At 47.5% G+C, this 23,572-nt stretch overlaps 1 protein-coding gene and 1 non-coding gene across 6 annotated transcripts in view; one reads left to right on the forward strand and one right to left on the reverse strand.

The window, feature by feature from the left end:
• nalcn (sodium leak channel, non-selective) overlaps positions 1–23,572 on the reverse strand; it is a 135,476-nt gene that overhangs the window by 56,413 nt on the left and 55,491 nt on the right. For all 5 annotated transcript variants that reach the window (XM_052026246.1, XM_052026245.1, XM_052026247.1 and 2 more), the window contains 6 exons: positions 22,729–22,803; positions 6,976–7,112; positions 5,730–5,868; positions 2,831–2,904; positions 1,133–1,234; positions 242–311 (listed from right to left, as the gene is read on the reverse strand). In XM_052026246.1, coding sequence (XP_051882206.1) covers positions 242–311; positions 1,133–1,234; positions 2,831–2,904; positions 5,730–5,868; positions 6,976–7,112; positions 22,729–22,803 — 597 coding nt within the window. The remainder of the gene's footprint in view (positions 1–241; positions 312–1,132; positions 1,235–2,830; positions 2,905–5,729; positions 5,869–6,975; positions 7,113–22,728; positions 22,804–23,572) is intronic.
• trnaa-ugc (transfer RNA alanine (anticodon UGC)) lies at positions 17,811–17,882 on the forward strand. The gene has a single exon. It is a non-coding gene; the product is annotated as a tRNA-Ala (tRNA).

Consider the following 23,572-nt stretch of genomic DNA (forward strand, 5'->3'; position numbering starts at 1 on the left):
CCACTCCGAACTGCACATCTCTGCTCCCCCAAAGCCGCTGACAATTTGTGCGTAAATTAAAGCAACTGGCACCTCTTGCATGGCACATTGGGCTCAGTACTTTTCTGCTGTTGCAACACCCAGGGCTTAATGGTGGTCTTGAGCTTAAACCATACCCGCGGTCCCACTAAAACACTCTAGCACTAGCAGGGGACAAGCGCTCTCTACACTTTGTGGATTGAGTTAGCTAATGTTCACCCACATCTTGTGACAGTGTTTCCAGTGATTTGCCTCTGCTGATTCTCTGAGTGCTCGACCCGTGTCGGAGTGATCTGGAAAAAGAGGAACAATGCCCAAAGTACTGGGTTCAAACATCTTCCCTTGTCAACACAAGCCCAGCAGTTCCAAACACAGCAATTAAGATTAATCACATTTTAAAAAATTTAGACCTGCGCATTAAAAATGTCAGCTTCGTGACATTGTGGGAACTCCTACAGTGCTATATTGTCCAATGCATGCTTTTAAAGAATTATTATTAAGAAAGCAACAGGGAAATAAACTCCAGTGTCGAGAATGAGCAAAATGTATGAAACATTGTGCTCAGCATGAGTTGGTAAGTGTCTGTGTGTTCATCCATACCCATTCCCAATCTACAGCTTACTCATTCCATTCCTCATAGTTCAACAGGCACAGAGTGAACTGCAGATTTTGCACCAACATTTCTTATACTACATCTCGTGTGCACTTTATAGAGAATTATACTGAATCCACAGGCCATTTGGCCCCTCTGTTTCATGCTGCTCCTCATCATCTCTCCCACCACCATCTCTTCCACGTGTGCTCATCCATCTTCTCCTGAAAACCCATTCCTGCTCTTCCCTGTGGGAGCACATTTCCCATTCCCCCCACTCTCCTTCTCCTGAATACCAGATTTGGTTCATTAGTGAAGCTGAGGATGATAAAGCTTTGCCGTGCTAACTGGTAACCCAAAGCAGCTTAAAGGTTTTCACTGATAAACAAGACAACTATTTTTGAATTTGCAATCTCCGGCAGGCAACTAAACATTGACAAAATCAGCCTGTAATTTTACTGGGATTTATCTGACGCTTTGCAACAGCCGTGGTATTGCCGGTGGTTTTGCCAGTGGTGTTACCTGCGTTCCTGTCGGATATGGTGCTGCACACTTAAAATTGAGCGTTCTTTTGCAGGCTGTCCCTCGAAGGAACCTCCCAACAGACGCTGGCGAGTGCAGACCCTGCAGAAGCCAGCGGAAATAGACAGGTATTTTTATTTTGAACTGTAAACCTTTCCTCTTGGCACTGATTTCTCCCTGATACAGTTCATGAATTCGTACCACTGCACTCCTCGTCAAAAACATTCACATTCCTCCAAGCTTGGGCACAAACCAGCTTGCATATTGCCGACTGCAAACTCATGAACCAATGGCGTCAGGCAACATTCAAAAACAACTCGCTCCTCGAAGCTTTTACACTGGGAAGTTGTAGGGTTAAAGTAAATCAGCTGTAAAAGTTCATCAGCAAAAAAAAAAATGACATGTTTTAAAATTATATTGACAATCCTTCACCAGCAAGCAACCTGATTTTAAACATCAATGAAAATGATTTCTGGAAAATGTACTAAACTGCTTTTTTTGTTCGGTTTGGCCACAGCTGCCAGCTATATAGTGAACAAATGTAGGGAGCACCTTCCCAAAGGAAGATGTTCCAGAGGCTCCTCAAATACCTAGAAACAAGTGGAAGCTCAGCAAGGTGAGCTGGTGGGTGGGCCTGTTTGGTGGGCATTGCTGCATTCTAGAGCAATACTTATAAAACAACCCAAGGGGTTGTGGATGCTCAAGGTGGCCTGAACACAGATTCCACAGAGACCTCATCAAGAGGAAATTGCATACCTGTGACTGCCAGAGTTTCTGTGTGTGTGTGTGTGTGTGTGTGTGTGTGTGTGTGTGTGTGTTTGTGTTGATGGACAGAGTACAGCCAAATCCCAAATAATTTCCAAAACCAGGGACCTGCAATGTGTGGCGAAATATTAATCTTCATTATTTAATAAATTTATTGCTGTTGGAATGAAATCAGCACTGTGTTATTAATGTGCCTACTAGAAATGGATGTGTAATGTGTGCACTGATTTGATTACTCATTGAACATCTGCAGTACTTTCAGGCTTCATGCACTAAACTTCCACAATGTACAGAGGGAAATATCTCCCTGTTTCTGTCGGACAGGAGGTACAGAAGCCTGAAGTCCCACACCACCAGGTTCAAGAACAGCTACTTCCCTTCAACCATTTGGTTCTTGAACCAACCGGCACAACCCTAATCACTACCTCAGTTTAGCAACACTATGACCACTTTGATCACTTTGCACTAAAGTGGACTTTGTTTTTTTTTTGTTCTGTGTTCTTGTAAAAATTGTGCATAATTTATGTTTGTCTTGTGAATGCTGCTTCCATGATGCTATGTGCCTGTGACGCTGCTGCAAGTAAGTTTTCCATTGCATCTGTGCACACATGGACCTGTGCAGATGACAATAAACTCCACTTTGACTTTTCATGTTCCTGTACCTCTGCACTCCCAAGCAGCATCTTGCTTCACATTTGTCCCTCCTGTTGTTGGATGGTCTTGCACAATCCGCTCAAAAGCTCATGCACACAAGCAACAGGTGAAGGCCACTCAGCCCCTCAGTCTAACCTGTAATTCAACATGATCACGAGTAAAACCAGGTTCACCTCTGACCGGGGTTCCTTTGGAGGGCAGCCAGTGACAACCTCCTCTCGAGTCAGCTCATCTCCCATCTCCCCACCCAGAGAAAGAACCTTACACAAAGAACCTTACCGGAAGATTTTATTCACTGCATTTTCCTTTTCAAGAAGGTTTCGAGCTTGGATGCTGGAAACCGATCTTCGCAGCTGAAAGTGATCAGAAGTACGAGAGGTGGTTAAACCAGGGAACGTGAGAATCGAGGGAGGGAGAGGGATAATCTGGCTGTCTTTGAAATGCAGCTGCGAGCTGGGCTTTTACACGGAATAAACAGCTGCTGGTGACCTTCACCGACCCCCGGCAGGTCAGTGCTTCCTGATTCACTCAAAGTTTTCATTCTAGTTTTCACACCACTCCATGGGCCTGCTCCTGCGCCCCCCGCACCCCACCCCTCCAACACACCCCTCCAGCCCTCCCAGATCTCTGGGCTGCGCCAGTGCTGGGTTTGTGATCACCTCTGATTTCCATCACTGCACCAGCAGCTGTGCCTTCAGCTGCCCGAGTACAGTAATGGTTCCTGGAGAGCTTCAAATTCCTGGGAGTGAACATCACCAATAGCCTGTCCTGGTCCAACCACGTTGACACCATGGCCAAGAAAGCTCACCAGCACCTCTGCTTCCTCAGGAGGCTGAAGAAATTTGGCATGTCCCCACCAATTTTTATTGATGCACCATAGAAAGCATCCTATCCGGATGTATCATGGCTTGGTACGGCAACTGCTCTGTCCAGGACTGAAAGAAACTGCAGAGAGTTGTGGACACAGCTCAGCACATCATGGAAACCAGCCTCCCCTCCATGGACTCTGTCTACACTTCTCGCTGCCTCAGTAAAGCAGCCAACATAATCAAAGACACCACCCACCCGGGCATTCTCTCTTCTCCCCCCTCCCATTGGGCAGAAGATACAAAAGCCTGAAAGCATGTACCACCAGGCTCAAGGACAGCTTCTATCCCACAGTTATAAGACTATTGAATGGTCCCCCTGTACGATAAGATGGACTCTTGACCTCACAAACTACCTTGTTATGACCTTGCACCTTATGTCTGCCTGCACTGCACTTTCTCTGTAACTGTAACACTTTATTCTGCATTCTGTTATTGTTTTACCTTGTACTACCTCAATGCACTGATGTGATGAATTGATCTGCATTCAAGACAAGTTTTTCACTGTACCTCGGTACATGTGACAGTAATAAACCAATTTACCAGGGACCAGAGTAAGAGGTTACAGGAGAGATGAGAGGCACCGGGATTGTTCTGTTTGAAGAGAGATTTGATAGAATGATGAGGGGTCCGGATGGAGTGGGTCGTGGGAGACCTGTTCCCTTTCTGGAGGGGTCTGGAGGTCACAGCTATAAACAAAGGGGAAGAAAATTAAGAGTAACGTAAGAAAAAAAATTTCTACGCCATGTGTGATTGGAATCCGGAAGGCACAGCCTGCAGATGTTGAGGCAGCAGGTTCCATTGTGGTCTTCAAGAGGGAATTGGATAAATATATGGCGGGGAAAAATGTGCAAAGCTGCGGAGAAGGGGCTGGGAGATTGGGTGGAACTAAGTTCCTCTGCTGGAGGTCCAGCACAGATACAATGGGCCGTATGGCCTCCCTCGTGCTGTAACTGTTCTACGATTGCATGAAAACCTTTTCCTCTCTGGAAGGCTCTTTAAAACCCACTGTTTTACCAAGCTTTTCATCAACTGGCTTAATATCCTTTTAAATGATCTGATATTGTTCCTATGAAGTTCCTTGGGATGTTTCACTAAGATAAAGAAACATAAGCCGTTGTTGTCATCAGCTTGTGGTGATACAAAGTCTTGTGGATGCCCCACTCAAGAGATCTGAGCACAAAGATCCAGGCTCCCTCTCCATCCCTTATATATATGGTAAATTGTTTTTTTTATTGTCACATGTACCGAGATACAGTGAAAAACTTTGTTTTGCATGCCATCCATACAGATCATTTCATCACATCAGTGCACTGAGGTAGTACAAGGGAAAACAATAACAGAATGTAGAATGAAGTGTTACAGTTACAGAGGAAGTGCAGTGCAGGCAGACAATAAGCTGCAAGGCCATAACGAGGTAGAATGTGAGGTCAAGATTCCACCTTATCGTACTAGGGGACCGTTCAATAGTCTTATAACAGCGGGATAGAAGCTGTCCTTGAGCCTGGTGGTACGTGCCTTCAGGCTTTTGCCAGCTCTCGGAGCAATCCCATCGATCCCGTTCCCCACTTATTTCCCCGCAACCCATTCTCTCTCACGTGACCATCACCTCCCCTCAGATTGCACCACCCACCCACACTCAGGGGGCAATTAACCCACCAACCCACATGTCTTTGGGATGTGGGAGGAAACTGGAGCACCTGGGGGAAAATCCACGTGGTCACAGGGAGAACGTGCAAACTCCACACAGACAGCACCCAAGGTCAGGATTGAACCCAGGACTCTGGAGCTGTGAGGAAGCGGCTCTACCAGCAGTGCCACTGTGTCACACACTGGAGTGCTACACTGTCAGAGGTGGTGGGTTGAGGTGAGCCATTGAACATTCCTGTCTGCCCACTCAGGAAGGTTGCCCTGGCCCTACTTTGAAACAAGAACAGAATTCAGGAGCATTCTCTGATGTGCTGGTCAATATTTATGCTTCAGGCAACGTGGCAGAAACAGATTATCTGGCCCCTTATTTCACCACTGCTTGTGAGGTCTGAGTGAACAAATTAACTTTGGTCTTCATGCACGGGAACACTCACTGGATGTAAAGTGATTAGAGATGTTCTCAGGCTGCGAAAGGAGTCATTCTCTTTATCAAACTCATGGCATTTCCCAAGATATCAATATTCTATAAAAAACAATCACCGTAATACTGTCTTAAAACAAAGGTCAAATACTTTGCAATAAATACCTCCTGCACTTTCTGGACAATTTTTGCAGAAATCAATGTTACTTTTTCAGAGGAGAATCATTTATAACCAGTTTACCTTTTGATCAATGTACTTGTTCTCCTCAGCATAGGATCGCTTGGAATGGTCACATGACGATGACCCTGATGGTAATCGGCGGAGCAGGCAGCTCGTGTCCTGCTGCTGACGGTCAATAAACTGCTTCATGAAGCTTTCCCTGAACACAAAACATCGGTAAAATGTGAGGCCAACATGGTGTTACATACGTGTCGTCACTATACAATTTGTAAAAGGCTTTACAGCCCTCTGCTCTTGGGGTTTGACACACATTCAGTAACAGAACCAGGGCAGAGGTTTAATATGAGAGGGGGGAAAGTTTAATGGGGATTTGTGAGGCCATTCAGCCCATTACACCCCCACTATGAAAGAGATCTCCAGTTAGACTTGAATGTTCCTGTTGAATCTATATCTCATTGTACTGCAGATAAACCACCAAGGAACCAGAGAGCAGTTGATAGGCAATGAGAAAGAATAAGTTGCGTGGTTACAGGGAAAGGAAATGGGACTGATGGGATTGTTCTGCTGGGAGCTAGTATGGACCCACTGTGCTGAAGAGCCTCCTTCTGTGTGGTGAAAAGTCAGTATCAAGATGCATCACGGCTTGGTGTGGCAACTGCTCTGCCTGAGACCGCAACAAACTGCAGAGAGCTGTGGACGCAGCCCAGCACATCACGGAAACCAGCCTCCCCTCCATAGACTCTGGCTACACTTCTCGCTGCCTCATTAAGGCAGCCAACATAATCAAAGACCCCACCCACCCCGGACATTCTCTCTTCTCCCCCCTCCCATTGGGCAGAAGATACAAAAGCCTGAAAGCACGTACCACCAGGCTCAAGGACAGCTTCCATCCCACTGTTATCAGACTCTTGAACAGACCTCTCACATGATAAAAGATGAACTCTTGATCTCCCAATCTACCTTTACGTGGCCCTTGCACTATATTAGTCTACCTGCACTGCACTTTCTCTGTAACTGTAATACTATATTCTGCATTGTTTTCTTTTTACTACCTCGATGTACTTACGTAGGGAATGATCTGTCTGGGTGGCATGCAAACAAAAGCTTTTTACTGTATCTTGGTACATGTGACAATAATAAACCAATGACCAAGTAAACCTCCTCCATCCTTGCTTTGCCAGTGTGGGCACAGGTAAAACTGGAGTCAGCCAGCAAGTTTCTCAGTTGGATTTAAAAGTTACCAACACCCCCAACTTGTTTACAGAAGCAGTGTCTAACACACACACAGCAGCTCATCAACGCCAACCTGATTCTGGGAACAGAAAAGTCCGAGGGCAGTTTGGATATTTTCACCATCTGTGGCCTGTTTGGAAACTTCTCAAAGATTCGGAGTCGAAGAGGGAGCTTCTCTTTGGTATCAGCGTTGGCCTCACTCTGCTTAATCTGAAATTAAAGTAACACATTGCTCTGTAAACAAAAGAGCTGGTCATTGACTTCAGGAGGGGGAGCGGTGCACATGCTCCTGTCTACGTCAATGGTGCTGAGGTCAAGAGGGTTGAGAGCTTCAAGTTCCTTGGAGTGAACATCACCAATAGCCTGTCCTGGTCCAACCACGTAGTTGCCATGGCCAAGAAAGCTCACCAGTGCCTCTACTTCTGAGGAAAAGGAGGCTAAAAAAAATTTGGCATGTCCCTGTCAATCCTCACTGATTTTTAATGATGCATCACAGAAAGCATCCTATCTGGATGCATCACGGCTTGGTACGGCAACTGCTCTGCCCTGGACTGCCAGAAGCCGCAGAGAGTTGTGGACACAGCTCAGCACATCACAGAAACTAGCCTCCCCTCCAAAATCCTGAAAGCACGTACCACCAGGCTCAAGGACAGCTTCTATCCCACTGCTAGAAGACTATTGAATGGTTCCCTAGTTTGACAAGATAGACTCTTGACATAACAATCCACCTTGTTATGACCTTGCACCTTATTGTCTGCCTGCACTGCACTTTCTCTGTAACTGTGACACTTTACTCTGCATTCTGTTATTGTTTTACCCTGTACTACCTCAATGCACTGTATAATGAATTGATCTGTACAAACGGTATGCAAGACAAGTTTTTAACTGTACCTCAGTACAATGACAATAACAATCCAATTCCAATAATTGTTTTTCAATCTTAGGGTGACTATGGTTAGAAATCTGATGGGCTTCAGGGAGCAACAGTTACAGTGCTCAGCTGGTGAAGGTGCCAGCTCTGAGAAGAGGTAGAGAGGTTCGGGGGTGGGTGAGACACCAGCAGGCCGTGCCATCAGTGGAGGAGTGAGTTAAACCTCAGCCCCATCTCTTGGTCAACTTTCAATCTGTTTAATTAAAACCTCGAGGCTAGGTTCTCTCTCAAACACACAAAGTCACACTGGTGTCTGGAGGAAAAATTGAGATGCCTCAAATTACCACTTCTCTGCTGTGATAACTTTGCTAACACTGCTCCAATTTTTTTTAAGGACTAATCACAGACCAATTAACTAGGTTCATCCATCAGGCTGTTAGTAAAAGCTACAAATCGCCAATGAGCAGCTAATACAACCCTGAACCATCAAACAGCTGGAAGTTTTTAAAGCTTCTTCAATCACCGTTAAACCATGAGGCACTATCTACAGGAGGCGCTACCTCAAGAAGGCAACATCCATTATCAAAGATCCCCACCATCCAGGCCATGCCATCTTCTCACAGCTCCCATCGGGCAGCAGGTACAGAAGCCTGAAGTCCCACACCACCAGGTTCAGGAACAGCTACTTCCCTTCAACCATTTGGTTCTTGAACTAACCAGAACAACCCCAATCACTACCTCAGTAATAGCAACACTGGGACCACTCTGCACGATAATGGACTTTGTTTTTTCATATTCTAATAGTGTTCTTTCTTGTATAATTTAGTATAATTTATGTTTTTCTTGTGAATTTTGTGTCTCTAATGCTATGTGCTGTGATGCTGCCACAAATAAGTTTTTCACTGCAGGTGTGCACACGTGGACTTGTGCAGATGACAATAAACTTGACTTGACCAAGCAACCAAACTTCCCTCCATTTGTTTCTGTGTGGGACTGACTAGTTGGTAGAACACTCTCATTTCTCAAGCAGAGGGTTCTGGATCTGAGTCCCACTCCAGGCCCCTGAGCGCAATGATGCCACCTTGCAGATCTGAGAGTGTGAAAGGTATCCTATTGGTCCCACTGAGCTACCTGCGTGGTGAGCAGTTAGTGCTCCAGTTTCCTCCCACATCCCAAAGACGTGGTGGTGGGTTAACCTATTGTAAAGCAGCCTTTACTGCAGGAAAGTGGAAAATCTATCAAACATCAGGAGTTGGTGGACATGTAACAGAGGATGTGGTGTAGGGCTGCAGGGAGTCAGAACAATGGGACTAATGAGATTGTTCTGCTTGGAGCTGCCAAGGACCCAATGGGCTGAATGGCCTCCTGAATCAAAGTATGAACACTGATATCTCTGCACTCCTCCATCTCTGGCCCAGACCCTGATTCCCGTGGTCCCACCATGGTGGCTGTGGGCTCTGAGCTCTGGCTCTCACCCCAAACCTCTCTACTCCTCCTCCTCAAAGACATTTCTCAAAATCTATCTCTTCAACCAATGGGAAAACCCGATAAAAATAACCCCCATAAAATCATAAAGCAGCTGAGGAGAAGCAAATTTCATTGGTGAAGCAAATCTCTTTTCGTCCTGTCAATCCCTCTCATATGTTGCTGATAGGAAAATACTGATTCTTCAACCAACAGACACTGAAATCGATCATCTGGCTGCCATCACACCGTGGTTTGTGGGAGCTTGCTGTGTACAAATCGGCTGCTGTGGTTCCTACAACCACGTTTTCACTGGCTGAGGGTCAATTTGGCACAACTCAGAAGCGCTATAGAAATACATGGCAGCCTTTCTTTTACCAGCAGTGTTTATCGGTTTATACATCTAACTAGAATTTCATTTATCAGGCCCTGTAGATTGCAGTGAGATTAATTTGAAGCAGAGAATTACAGGGTATGAGATGTGATTAATGACTCATGGTGCCTGCACAGGCTCTGGTCTCCTACTGTGCAGCATCATCGTCTAATGTGGGGTTCCCCATGGAGACCCGGGAGGGGAGGGGAGGGGAGGGAAAGTGGGGGGAAGGGAGGGGAGACAGAGGGGAGAGAGGAAGGAGAGAGAGGGAGAGGGAGAGAGGGGGGAGGGAGAGGGGGAAGGGAGGGGGGAGAGAGAGGGAGAGGGGCAGGGGAGAGAGAGGAAAGTGAGAGAGAAAGGAAGGGGAAAGAGAGAGGAAGGCAAGAGAGAGGGAGGAGAGAGAGGGGAGAGAAAGGAAGGGGACAGGGGAGAGAGAGAGAGGGAGGGAGGGGAGGGAGGGAAAGGAGTGGGATAAGGGGAAGAGGAGGAAGACAGATAGATTTACATTTCCCTCAGCCTTTGACAGGAAGGGAAATGACAGAAAATGCTGGAAACAGTTGGATTTGGATCACGGTTGGTGCAGTTCTTCTGAAGTGTGCTCACTGCTGCGATGCAGCGAATGATAATGCACAGGAGGATCCCACAGGAACAGTTTCTTTCGTGACGTTGATCAGTGGATAAATACTGATGGAGGAGCTGAGGAGAAGGAGCCATCTGACCTCCCTCAAACAACTGCGCGGGATCTTTTACATTCACCGCAGGCAGTAGACAGAGCTTCACCGACAGAGCAGCACTCCCTTAGTACTGCACTGTGGAGTCGGCTTGCAATTTGTGCTACTAGACTCCGGTGTGGGTCTGGAACCCATGACCCCGTGTGCGGTCAGTCCATAACCCCGAGTGTGAGCCAGTGTGGTCAGTTGTAACTGGGAAGACACAGCGTTGAGCAAGGGAGACGGAGTGGGAGGTGGAGTGAGTTACACTCTGCCCAGCCGAGGGGGAGGGGGGTGGGTGTGGGAGAGCAAAATAAAGGAACACGGTGACCCTCTCGCCAATGTCAATGTTAACGTCTAACTGCGGCCGAACGCTGAGGACTTGAATCCATTCCCTAAGGGGAATGGGACGTTCTAACCATTCCGTTAGCTGGGAACGGTTGTCATTTGGTTCACTAATGGCACAGGAAGCAGCAGGGAGCAGCACCTGAGCTCGAGAGGGGTTCCAAACAGAGTTTGAGGGGAAGTTGGAGTCCTGAGTCCAGAGACGTGGAACTTGACAATCTCTTGTACTCAGGACCGTCTCCCCAGCCCATTGAACCTTCCGGTACCTGAAAGACAGTGAATCACCAAGGCTATAGAGCAAGTGCTAGAAAATGGGATCAGTATATCAGTAAGTGGCACAGTCACGGTGGGCTGAAGGGCCTGTTCATGTGCTGTTTGATTCTATGAGGTCCTACAAGTCACACTGCCACCTCTTTTCCAGCGTAAAATGCCACAGTGGTGCATGGAGTTGGAAACACAGTCGGATTTATTCAGTGAGGGTCTAAAAGCCTGTCAAGTCCCTGGTGGAGCTGACTGGTACGTTGGCACTGGAATCTGGAGCAACAAAGCAAAACCCTAATTCACCACTACAGTTCAGCAACGCTATGACCATTCTGATCACTTTGCACTAAAATGGACTTTTTTTTGTTCTAATTGTGTTTTGAATTATGTGTTGTGCATGATTTATGTTTAATTTATGCTTTTCTTGTGGATGCTGCTTATCTGATGCTATGTGCCTGTGATGCTGCTGTAAGTTTTTCACTGCACCAGGGCACACATGGACTTGTGTGTCTGACAATAAACTGGGCTCTGACTTTGAATCTGCTGGGGGAACTCTGGGTTAAGCAGCATCTGTGTGGGTGGGGCGGGGGAGGAACTCTTGACGTCCTAATCCAGGGTCTCAACCTGAAACGTTGACAGTTCCTCTCCCCCCACAGATGCTGCTCGACCCACTGAGTTCCTTCAGCAGATTTGTTGTTCCAGGTTCCAGCATCTGCAGTCCCCCATGTCTCCATTTTACTACTCCATTGCAGTCTCTTCAAAGTATGCCTGTTTTGAAGAAGTAACCCCCCTCTCTCCAATGGAAGTTCTGAGAGACCCCCTCTCACTGCTCTCTGGCTCTTTGACCACATTCTTACCAAGACTCGCTGCTACAGCTGCGTATCCTTCCTCAGAGTCCTGATGCAGGGTTTTGACCCGAAACGTCGACTATTCCTCCCTCTCCCACCACTCCCCCCACCCCTCCCCACAGATGCTGCTCGACCCGCTGAGTTCCTCCAGCAGATTGTTTGATGTGTGAGAGAGCTGGGCTAGGGAAGGGGGAAGGATGGCAGAGGGTGGATAATGGTTGGGCATTATCTGGTTCGGCCACATTTAGAGTATTGGGTGCAATTCTGGTCACTTCACTATAGGAAGGATGTCGAGGCTTCAGAGGTGGTTTACCAGGATGCTGCCTGGATCAGAGGGCATGTGCTGTCAGGAGAGGCTGGACAAACTTGGGCTCTTTCCTCTGGAGCGGCGGAGGCTGAGGGGTGATCTGTTGGAAGTGTATAAAATTATGAGGGGCATAGATAGGGTGGACAAGCAATATCTTTTTCCCATTATTGAGTGATCCAATACCAGAGGGCATGCATTTAAGGTGAGAGGGGGTAGGTTCAGAACAGACGTGAGGGGTACGTTTTTTTACTGAGAGAGTGGTGGATGCCTGGAATGCCTCACCTGATAGGGTGGTGGAGGCAAATTCATTGGGGGCTTTTAAGAGGGGCTTGGATGGGCACATGAACGAGAGGAAAATGGAGGGATATGAGCATTCTGTAGGTAGGAGGGATTAGCTATGTCGGCACAACATTGTGGGCCAAAGGGCCTGATCTGTGCTGTACTGTTCTATGTTCTAAGGTCTCCACCTGGTCAGCAGTGAGGGCAGCTCTGCCACCCACTCACAAGCAACCCCCACCCAGAGGTGTTTAGGGCCCACGTTGCATGAAGAGTTAACACTTGATCATATTCCTCACACGTTGCCTCTTTAAATATAAATTTGCATAATTCTGCACTCACAGATGCTGCTACACACTTAAAAAAATCAAATACCAGAATAGAACCTCATTAAACTGTTCAGAGAATGTGTCCCGCGTTTGACATCAAGCACTTCTGTGATTGACAGGTACCTCCCCGCTTCCCGCTTTGAGAGCAAGCAACCAATTTAAAACATTTCTCAAGAACCCTCAGTATCACATTAGTATGCAACGGGAGCGCATTTTAAAAACCATCCTGTCGTCCGTCAGAGGTACAGAATGTACAGTACAGAATCAGGCCATTTGGCCCTTTGGCTCTGTGTTTTTCTCCACACACAGTTCTTCCCGCCAATCAGCACGCCCTTCCTGAGGCTTGGTTTTGAATATTGCTCTCCCACACGCTGGTGTGCACTGGGTCAGATCTATCACACTACATCCCTTCTCTGTCTTCTTTCAGGAATGAGTTATTTCCCTTCAATGCTCAATTAAATTCTGGTGGTGGTATAACTGGGAGATCAACCCTGGGTTGCAAATAATTTGTTGGACTTCTTTATCTCTGGATAAAGGTGGATGGACTCAACTTGGATTTCCAAGATGCATCTGACAAGTTGCCATGTCAAAGGTTCCAGTGTAAAATAAAGAGCTCATGTATGGCATTTTGGCAGAGACAGAAGTTTGGCTGGCTAACAGGAAGCAGAAAGTGGGCATATACGGTCTCTTTTTGCTTGTAATGAGTGGTGTGTCGTAGGAGTTGGTGCTGGGACCCAACTTTTTACAAGTTTTATAAATGACTTGGATGAAGGCACAGGGGCAGGGTTGTTAAATTTGCTGATGACACAAAGGTAGGTAGGGAAGGAAGTTGTGAAGAGGACACAAGGAATCTACGATGGGATGCAGAGAGATTGAGGGAGTGGGCAAAAATCTGGGAATTGGAGAATAATGTGGGAAGATACAAATCTGTCCACTTCAGCAGCAAAAAAAGCACATGATCGAAATGGTGAGAGATAGCAGAGCTGTGAGATGCAGAGAGGCCTGGGTGTCGTGGTGCGTGATTTGCAAAAATCTAGTATATGGGTACAGCAAGTAATTCTCTTCTTCAAAGAGTGGTGGAAGCAGTGTTCAGGGCAGAGTTAGATAGTTTCTGCGTGAGGAAGGGGGTTACTGTAGGTAGACAGGAATGTGGAGTTGGGCCCTAACACATCGGCCATAATATTAGAACCATAGAACCACAGAAAACTACAGCACAGAAAACAGGCCATTCGGCCCTTCTATGTGCCGAAACATTATTCTGCTAGTCCCATTTACCTGCCCCCAGCCCATACCCCTCCAGACCTCTCTCGTCCATGTATCTATCCAATTTACTCTCAAAAGAGTGAGCCCGCATTTACCACATCAGATGGCAGCCCATTCCATACTCCCACCACTCACTGAGTGAAGAAGTTCCCTCTAATGTTCCCCCTAAACCTTTCCCCCTTCACCCTAAAGCCATGTCCTCTCGTACTTATCTCTCCTAATCTAGGTGGAAAGAGCCTACTCGCATTAACCCTGTCTATGCCCCTCATCATTTTATAAACCTCTATCATATCTCCCCTCATTCTTCTCCGCTCCAAGGAATAAAGTCCTAACATGCTCAATCTTTCCTTATAACTCAACTCTATATTATTAAATAGAGGATCGAGTTGAGCAGTCAAAACTGTTCCTAATCTGTATGTATGGCTGTCTGTAACCTTCAATGTCAACTGAAGGGGTTTGACAGTGTTAAAACTGATTAGAGCTGTTTATGATGCTATGCATGCATTCATTGGGCAGGCATGGTTCTGACCTGGTTAACTGGTGGCTTATACCACAACACATGGTGCAATACCAACACCAGAATACAGGGACAGGTTGGACTGGAGATGGCGTGAAGATCTAATCCTTCTAGATCTTCCTCCCCTTCAACCCTGTCCTGCTGCTCAGCTCAATCCCTTCCTGTGCAAGGGAGCTCCCCATTCTCTGGGCAAGGAAGATTCTCCAGCATTCTCTGGATTTATGACATCCGTCTTACAGCCATGTTCCCGGTTCCAAGAATATTACGGAATGTCACATTTCCTGCTGAGTCGATCTGCTGCTTAACAGCTCCAGGGACACAGGTTCGATCGTGAGCTCGGGCGCTGTCTGTGTGGAGTTTGCATGTTCTCCCTATCACCACGTGGGTTTCCCCTGGGTGCTCCAGTTTCCTCCCACATCCCGTGTGGGTTGGCCACTATAAATTGCCCCCAGTGTGTGGGTGAGTGGTAGAATCCAGGGGGAGTTGATGGGGATGTGGGGGGAATAAATAACGGGACCAATGTAGGATTGGTGTAAATGGGTGGGTGATGGTCAGTGCGGACTCGATGGGCCAAAGGGTCTGTTTCTGTGCTGGATCTCTCTCTGACTCCAGGAGCACACCTGTCCTTGGAACAGTGGAGCGGTGTCAGCCTATTTCCAAGCGTCACGTTGTCTGAGTTACTGTCATTTAATGCACTTCCCGTCCAAGAGCAAGTTCCAGCCCAACTTTCAGCAACAGTTTTTTTTTTACAAGTCGACAAGCAAGAGCCCTTTCGAAAGTTATTATTGAATGCACTTGCAACATCCTGCAAGAAAATTATTTTATGATCTTATATAGAACACTTTGTCTCCAGAGAGAGAACATTATGATTGCATCTTTGAGAGTTTTACAGGGAGAGCATTGAGATCATTGATTCCAAAGGCAGATGCCATAACTGGAAGGTGTGAGATTGAAAGGCACAATATGTTTCCCATTAATGGCAATGTCTTAAATTGCTCTAAATTGCTGGCCTACACACTTCCACCTCTGAGGTTTGTTTGAGAATCTTCATTCAGGTTTTATTCCTCACCCCTGTAGGTCTTAGAGTCGTAGAGAGATACAACACAGATACAGGCCCTTCGAACCATTGTATCTGCACGAACCACCAACCACTCATCTGCACTAATTCTAAATTAATCCCATTTTTTATTCTCCCCACATTCCCATAGACTCCCTCCAGATTCTACCCCTCACCCACACACTAGAGACAATTTACAGCAATCAATTAACCCACTGACCTGTACATCTTTGGGATGTGGGAGGAAACTGGAGCACCTGGGGGATACCCACAGGGTCACAGGGAGAACATGCAGACTCCACACAGAGAGCGCCGGAGGTCAGGATCGAACCCGCGTCTCTGGCACTGTGAGGTAGTGCCTCTACTAGCTGTGCCACTGTGCCACCCAAGGTCTCCTTGGGCACCAGCTGTGGCTCAATGTGGGTGGCACCCTTACCTCTTGGTCAGGATGTTGTGGGTTCAAGCCCCACACTGGAAGCTTCAACATAAAATTCAGGCCAACTCCCCAGTGAGGTAGAATACACCGTTAGAGGTGCTATCTTTTAAATGAGGCCTTAATTCAAGGCCCTGTCTGCTCTTTTTGGTGAACCCTAGAGATCCCATGGCACTACACTGAAGCACTCGAGGTGTTCTGTGCAGTATTCGCGGGCCAACATTTGTCCCTCCATCAACACCACTGTAACAGATCTGCTTACAGCCACAACACTGTTTGTGAGAGCTTGCCTGAAAGGTTTCGACATTGCAGAGATACTTCACTAGCTGCAAGGTGTTTCGGAACATCCTGAGTTTATAGGTGCTAGATAAATGTAAAAGGATATCTTAATGTACAGTATGTACTGGGCGAGTTATTTGCTTGCTCCTCTTCACTGTTCTAACATCTGATCCAGACTGGGAACAGCAAGAGACACTGCAGGTGCTGAAAATCTGCAGCAACTCACGAAGTGCTGGAGGAACTTTAGGGAGGGAAATGGACAGTCAGTGTTTTAGGTTGAGACCGAACAGCAAGTCTTCCAGCCAGGTTATTCACAGAACATAGAACAGTACAGCATGGGACAGGCCATTCGGCCCACGATGTTGTGCCGATCTTGATGCCGATTTATACTAAATGTCCTCCTGTGTATCATCCACATCCCTCCATTCCCTTCAAATTCATGTGTCCATCTAAAAGCCTCTTAAACTCCACCACTACCCCTGGTGACCCATTTCTACCCTGGGGAACAGATTCTGACTGTCTACCCCATCTCTGCCTCTCACAGTTTTAAAAACCTCCATGAGGTCTCCCCTCAGCCTCCGCCACTCTGGAGAGAACAATCCAAGTTTGTCCAACCTCTCCTTTAGTTCATACCCTCTAATCCAGGCAGCATCCTGGTGAACCTCTTCTGCACCCTGTCCACATCCTTCCTGTCATGGGGCAACCAGAACTTCACACAATACTCCAAGTGCAGTCTGACTAAAGTTTTGCTTAGCCGCAGCACGACTTCCTTATTCTTGTACTCAACACCCCGACCAATGAAGGCAAGCGTGCCGTACGCCTTCTTTACCACCTTATCCACTTGCACCTGAACCCCAAGATCCCTCTGTACCTCAGTGCTATTAAGGGGGCTCCCATTAACTGTACACTTTCTCCTTTCATTTAACCTCCCAAAGTGCAGCACCTCACACTTGCCTGGATTAAACTCCATCTCCATGTCTTGATCCAGCCTGTTTCAGTTGTGAACCCAACACTGATCCAGCCTCAAAAAACTGCACCAGGGGACGTGCTATTAGTGGGAACATTAAAATAAAAAATCTTGAGGTGTCTCTGAATTAAGAACCATTTTCAGTATTTGATACAGAAGTATGATTTTTGAAAGGTATTGCCACATCTAATCGCAATTCTAACTCTTGTCCTTCGCTGGTAATGGATTTCACTGCTTTTAGAGTTTCAGTATTTCCATCAGGAATCAAAGCCTAGAATTCTTGTGCTGTTCCAGCTGAAGTAAACGATTTACCAATCTGCCTTGTGTACATTCTAGGTTGCAGGTTACTTAATCAGGTTTGACTTTGGGAAAGGATTGTTTCTGCTTTGTCAGACTGCAGTGCAGCCCTGAGCAGAATCCTGGCCTGGGTCTTTCCAGGAATTGCTGTCATAACAAAGATTTACTGAATTTAACTATCTCAGAATTTGCAGACATGAAAAATGGTAACAATTTTAAAATGGAACTGTGTGCCCAGAGGTGATTAGAATGTACAAGCAACGTACTTCAACTCAGCTTCTTCCCTTCACCCCAACCTTCCTTGCAGCAGTGGCGATGTAGCTCAGTGGGAGAGCGCTTGCTTTGCATGTATGAGGTCCTGGGTTCAATCCCCAGCATCTCCACACTGGTGACAGAGAATTAGGGCAGGCAATGTAGTGTAGCGGTTAGCGGAACACTATTACAGCGCCAGCGACCCGGGTTCAATTCTGGCCGCTGTCTGTAAGGAGTTTGTACGTTCTCCCTGTGTCTGCGTGGGTTTCCTTCGGGTGCTCCGGTTTCCTCCCAGATTCCAAAGACGTACGGGTTAGGAAATTGTGGGCATGCTGTGTTGGCACCAGAAGCACGGCGACACTTGTGGGCTGCCCCCAGAACACTCTACGCAAAAGATGCATTTCACTGTGTGTTTCGATGTACATGTGACTAATAAAGATATCTTGTCTTATCATTTTAATTTTGCAGCTGCTTCCCAAGTTTGAACAAAGCTCCTTTATATAACTGGATGCCAAAGTAAGGGACATTGCAGGACTTGGGGCAATGAGGAGATGTGTCTGTGTCTCTCTCTGCGCCTGATCATTCTCGATGTCACAGGGACAGGTTGTACCACCAGCCTGCTCACTCATTAACCGACTGACTCACAGACTACCACCTGCGGCACATTCCAGGCACGGTGAGGGAGGCAGCAATTTCCCTTCCACCCACCCTCCCAACGTGGCTGGGGGTTGGGAATCAATCGATAGTTTCGAAACAGCGGCAGATCAATTCAGTTAGCTCTGAATACCTGGCTTGATTCTTGTCAGAGAGAAATTCACCAATTTCCATCCAATCCTGACCACTGGAATCTTTTGGGGACAAGAGTTCCAGACACCACTGCTCCCTGCCCGGTTCCTGACATCACTCCTGAACTTCCGGTAACCGCTCCCCCTCTGCCCCTTTTCCCTCTCCTCCTGACGCACCCAGTTCCTCCTACACCCACCCCAGCCCCCACCACCCTGTCTCTTTCCCCTCCTCCACCCTCCATCTGCCCATCACCCACACACCCCTCCCACTGGGTCCCCTCCCCACTGTTCCCATCTCCCCTCCCCACCTCCCTCACCTGACTCCATGCTTGACCTTCCCCTCCTATCAGATCCCACCATCTGCAGCCCTGTGTCACCTCCGCCTGTCACCTGCCAGCCTCTGTCGCTGTTCCCACCCTCCCCTCCTCCGTCTGCCTCTCACCCTCCTCACCTGGATCTACCTGTCACCTGCCAGCTCTTGCTCCACCTCCTTATACCGGCTCTCTCCCCTCTATCAGTCCAGATGAAGGGTCTCGACCCGAAACATCAACTGTCCACTTCCCTCTATAGATGCTGCCTGACCCACTGAGTTCCTCCAGCGTTTTATGTATCGCTCCTGAACAGCTGGCCTTGAATTTTAAGTTTCGCAGTCATGCAGCAAGGAAACAGGCCCATCAGCCCACTGGGTCTGTGCCAGACACCCAGCACCCATTGTTACACTAATTTTACACTGATCCCATTTTATTCTCCCCACATTCCCTTCCCCAGACTCTACCCCTCACCTACACGCTGGGGACAATCTACAGCAGCCAATGAACCTGCTGACCTGCACGTCATTGGGATGTGAGAGGAAACTCAGGGGAAACCCACATGGTCACAGGGAGAATGTGAAAACTCCACACAGACAGCACTGGGGGTCAGAATTGGACCCAGATCGCTACTAGTGTGCCACTGAGCTTCCCCTGTGGGGAGAGAGTAAGGAGAGGCACAGGTACAGAAAGGATTTGCCAGGACCTAAGGGACTGGGTTATAGGGAGAGGTTGGGCAGGCTAGGACTTTTTTCATAGAACAGCACAGAACAGGCCCTTCGGCCCACAATATTGTGCTGACATATCTATTCCCTCCTACCTACAGAATGCCCAGATCCCTCCATTTTCCTCTCGTTCATGTGCTCATCCAAGCCCTTCTTAAAAGCCCCCAATGAATTTGCCTCCACCACCCTATCAGGTGAGGCATTCCAGGCATCCACCACTCTCTCAGTAAAAAAACGTACCCCTCACGTCTGTTCTGAACCTACCCCCTCTCACCTTAAATGCATGCCGTCTGGTATTGGATCACTCAATAATGGGAAAAAGATATTGCTTGTCCACCCTATCTATGCCCCTCATAATTTTATACACTTCCAACAGATCACCCCTCAGCCTCCGCCGCTCCAGAGGAAAGAGCCCAAGTTTGTCCAGCCTCTCCTGACAGCACATGCCCTCTAATCCAGGCAGCATCCTAGTAAACCTCCTCTGCACCCTCTCTAAAGCCTCGACCTCCTTCCTATAGTGAGGTGACCAGAATTGCACGCAATACTCTAAATGCGGCCGAACCAGAGTTCTATAGAGATACATCATAACTTCTTGACTCCTGTACTCAATACCCCGATTAATAAATGCAAGCATTCCATAAGCCTTCTTAACCACCTTGTCTACCCGTGTAGCCACTTTTCCTTGGAATGTAGGAGACTCAGGGGTGATCTTATAGAGGTGTATAAAACCATGAGGGGCATAGACAGGGTGAACGCACACAGTCTTTTTCCCAGTGAAAGGGAACCAAAAAAATAGAGGGCATAGGTTTAAGGTGAGAGGGAAAGATAGGAACCTGAGGGGCAACTTCTTCACAAAGAGGGTGGTGGATATATGGAACAAGCTGCCAGAGGAAGTAGTTGAAGCAGGTACATTAACAACATTCAAAAGACATTTGAACAGGTACATGGATAGGAAAGGTTCAGAGGGATATGGGTCAAATGCAGGCAAATGGGACTGGCTTAGATTGGTGTCTTGGTCAGCATGGGTGAGTTGGGCTGAAGGACCTGTTTCCGTGCTGTATGACCCTATGAGGTTGAAGACACGGTCACAGAGCTGGCAGGGCCTCGGAGAGAATGGACAGCTTCAAGTGTTGTGACTGGAGGGACACCTATGAACACAGAGTCAATCACAGATCAAGCCGGGAGTCGATGTGTGCGTGGGCTGGGACTGCTGATGGAGACACCAGCTGAGTGAAGGACAGGTTTCTAACGGTGCCAATTACAACCTACGCACACCCACACACATTACCGCCATACGATTATTCACCCCCTGTTCCAGCTAATACTTTACACCAAATCCACAACCGTGTAAAAATGTTTGCCCACATCACTGCTTCCAGCTTTGCTTCGGGTTGTGATGTGGGAAGCCAGCTTCCTCACCAGACCTCTGCAGGTCTGATCATAAGAGTTTATTTTGTTTTGTATAAAGTCAGCCCAGCTGCACAGCAGCAGTTCCCACCCATGCAGAAATCTCTGTGCACTTGTGCACGAACTGCTGTCTGCCCCTGTTCAGAAACCTCTGCGTACTTGTGCATCCTGACGCGTTGGCTGCTGTCGACACCCATTCAGAGATCTCTGCGCACCCTTGCATACCAATGCATCAGCAGCAGCCTGCAGTGTTCAGAGCTCTCTGTGCACCATGCACCCAAATGCATTGGCTGCAGCCTGCATGCATTCAGGAATCTCAGTACGCTCTTACCCCCTGATGCATTTTTTGGAGACAGTGGTGCTTTGTGAATGCAGTGACTGCCAGAACCGAAACTCAGTTCCATTCCGCAATCACAGGCTCCGACAGGCAGCCCCTTCAATGCCCCACAGGGGCAGAGGACACCGACCAGTCATCACACCCGTGCCTGCTGGAGTTTTTACCTTTCACAAGAATACAATTTCAAAACCATAACACTAAACAGTTGAGATGCAGAGTGCACTACGGCTTCAAGTTTCCATTTGCATATCTGTGATGTGAGATTGAAGAGGAAGAGGAGCTGGTCACATTAAGTTTGTGGCTAGATTAAGAAAACGCACTCACCCCTCAACCTTTGCACTACTCCAGAGAATGTCTCATAGAGTCATAGAGCACAGGAACAAGCCCTTTGGCCCAACTCATCCATGCTGACCAAGGTGCCTTCCTAAGATAGACACTTTTGCCTGCATTTGACCAATATCCTTCTAAACCTTTCCTGTCCATGTACCTATCCAAATGTCTTTTAAACACTGTAATTGTACCTGCCTCTCTCACTTCCTCTGGCAGCTCGTTCCATATCTTCACCACCCTCTGTGCCCCTCAGATCCCCTTTAAATCTTTCCTCTCTTATCTTAAACCTACGTCCTCTAGTTTTAGACTCCCCTACCCTGGGACCAGTGTAGTGGTTAGCATAACGCTATTACAGCGCCAGCAACCCGGGTTCAATTGCAGCCGCTGTCTGTAAGGAGTTTGTACATTCTCCCTGTGTCTGCGTAGGCTTCCTCTGGGTGCTCTGGTTTCCTTCCACATTCCAAGGACGTATGGGTTAGGAGTTGTGGGCATGCTATGTTGACGCCGGAAGCGTGGCGACACTTGCGGGCTGCTCCTAGCACATTCTACACAAGGATGCATTTCACTGTGTGTTTCAATGTACATGTGACTAATAAAGAAATCTTATCTATGCTCCTCATGATTTTATAAACATCTGCAAGGTCATCCCCCAGTCTCTTTCACCGCAGGGAAAACACTCCCAGTCTATCCGGTCTCTCCTTACAACTCGAGCCCTCCAGTCCTGGAAACATTCTTACGAACCTTTTCTGCACCTTTATCTTTCCTGTAGGGTGACTAGAACTGCACACAGTACTCCAGGTGTGGTCTCACCAGTGTCCTGTACAGCCGTAATATGACACTTCAAAGTATCATAGTTCTGCTTAAAGGTGGGGGAACAAGTTAGTCTTTGACTGACTGAGCTAAATGACAGGCACTTGCCTGCAGACACTCTCATCTCCTGCAGGAAGGGACATTTGCCCCCATGCTTAGTTCTGGAGATCAGAGGTGAGTTTCTGTTCCATGCAAGCTTCACATCTCCTTACAACGGAGCTAGACATTCACACACAGTGACGAGCTCTCCAAAGTCAGCAAGAAAAATGCATTACCTGTTTCAGTTTTTTCAGGTCCTCGTCCAGCTCGAGATTGTCCAGGATGACAGCGACAAACAGGCTCAGGAGAATCTACAGAAGAATTCAAACTCTTTTCAGACAGTCCTGTCACAACACTGAAACAAAATCACTGGCATCTTAACCTCAGCGTGCAAGGAAATCATATGTCCGGGCAAAATACCAACGGGAGCTCTTGTGCCTCTGTGTTCACACACCTCAGTACACAAGAGAAGCACAAGTGCGACACATCTTGTCAAACTTAGAAAATGAGCTGCTAGCGCAAGCAGGCAGTTGTTTTGACAATTTACTATTCTTTTCCTGTATACCTACTTAATGGAATTTACATAAGATTCATACAAGTAGCATAAAAATAGACACACATTAATCTTCAGCAGCAAAAGGCCATTTGGCCCCTCTGCTCTGTGCTGGTATTTCTGCCCCAAACCAGCCTCCTCCTAACCCCCTTTATCTGCCTCATCACCATCTCCCTCTCTCTCTCTCTTTCACTCTCTCGTGTGTTTGCCCAGCTTCCCCTTAAACTTGCCTCTACCACGTCCTCACGGCAGTAGCTGGCCAACACAACCCTGTGAGGGAAAGGTCAATATTCTCCCTGCTCCTTCTGACATTATGATATAGGAGTCACAGAGTCTTACTGCACAGAAACAGGCCCTTCAGCCCACCACGTCCATGCAGACCTTTTTGCTAACTCCCATCTGCCCACATTAGGACTGTATCTTTTGTGCCATTTGAGTGCTGGTTCCCAGCAGAGCATTCCTTCATTCTGAACCCCCACTCCTTACCCCTCGGCATTTCTGCAACTTATTCCCTCTCACCTTCCCAT

The sequence above is a fragment of the Pristis pectinata genome, chromosome 11, assembly GCF_009764475.1.
Source record: "Pristis pectinata isolate sPriPec2 chromosome 11, sPriPec2.1.pri, whole genome shotgun sequence".
NCBI classification, from domain to species: domain Eukaryota; kingdom Metazoa; phylum Chordata; class Chondrichthyes; order Rhinopristiformes; family Pristidae; genus Pristis; species Pristis pectinata.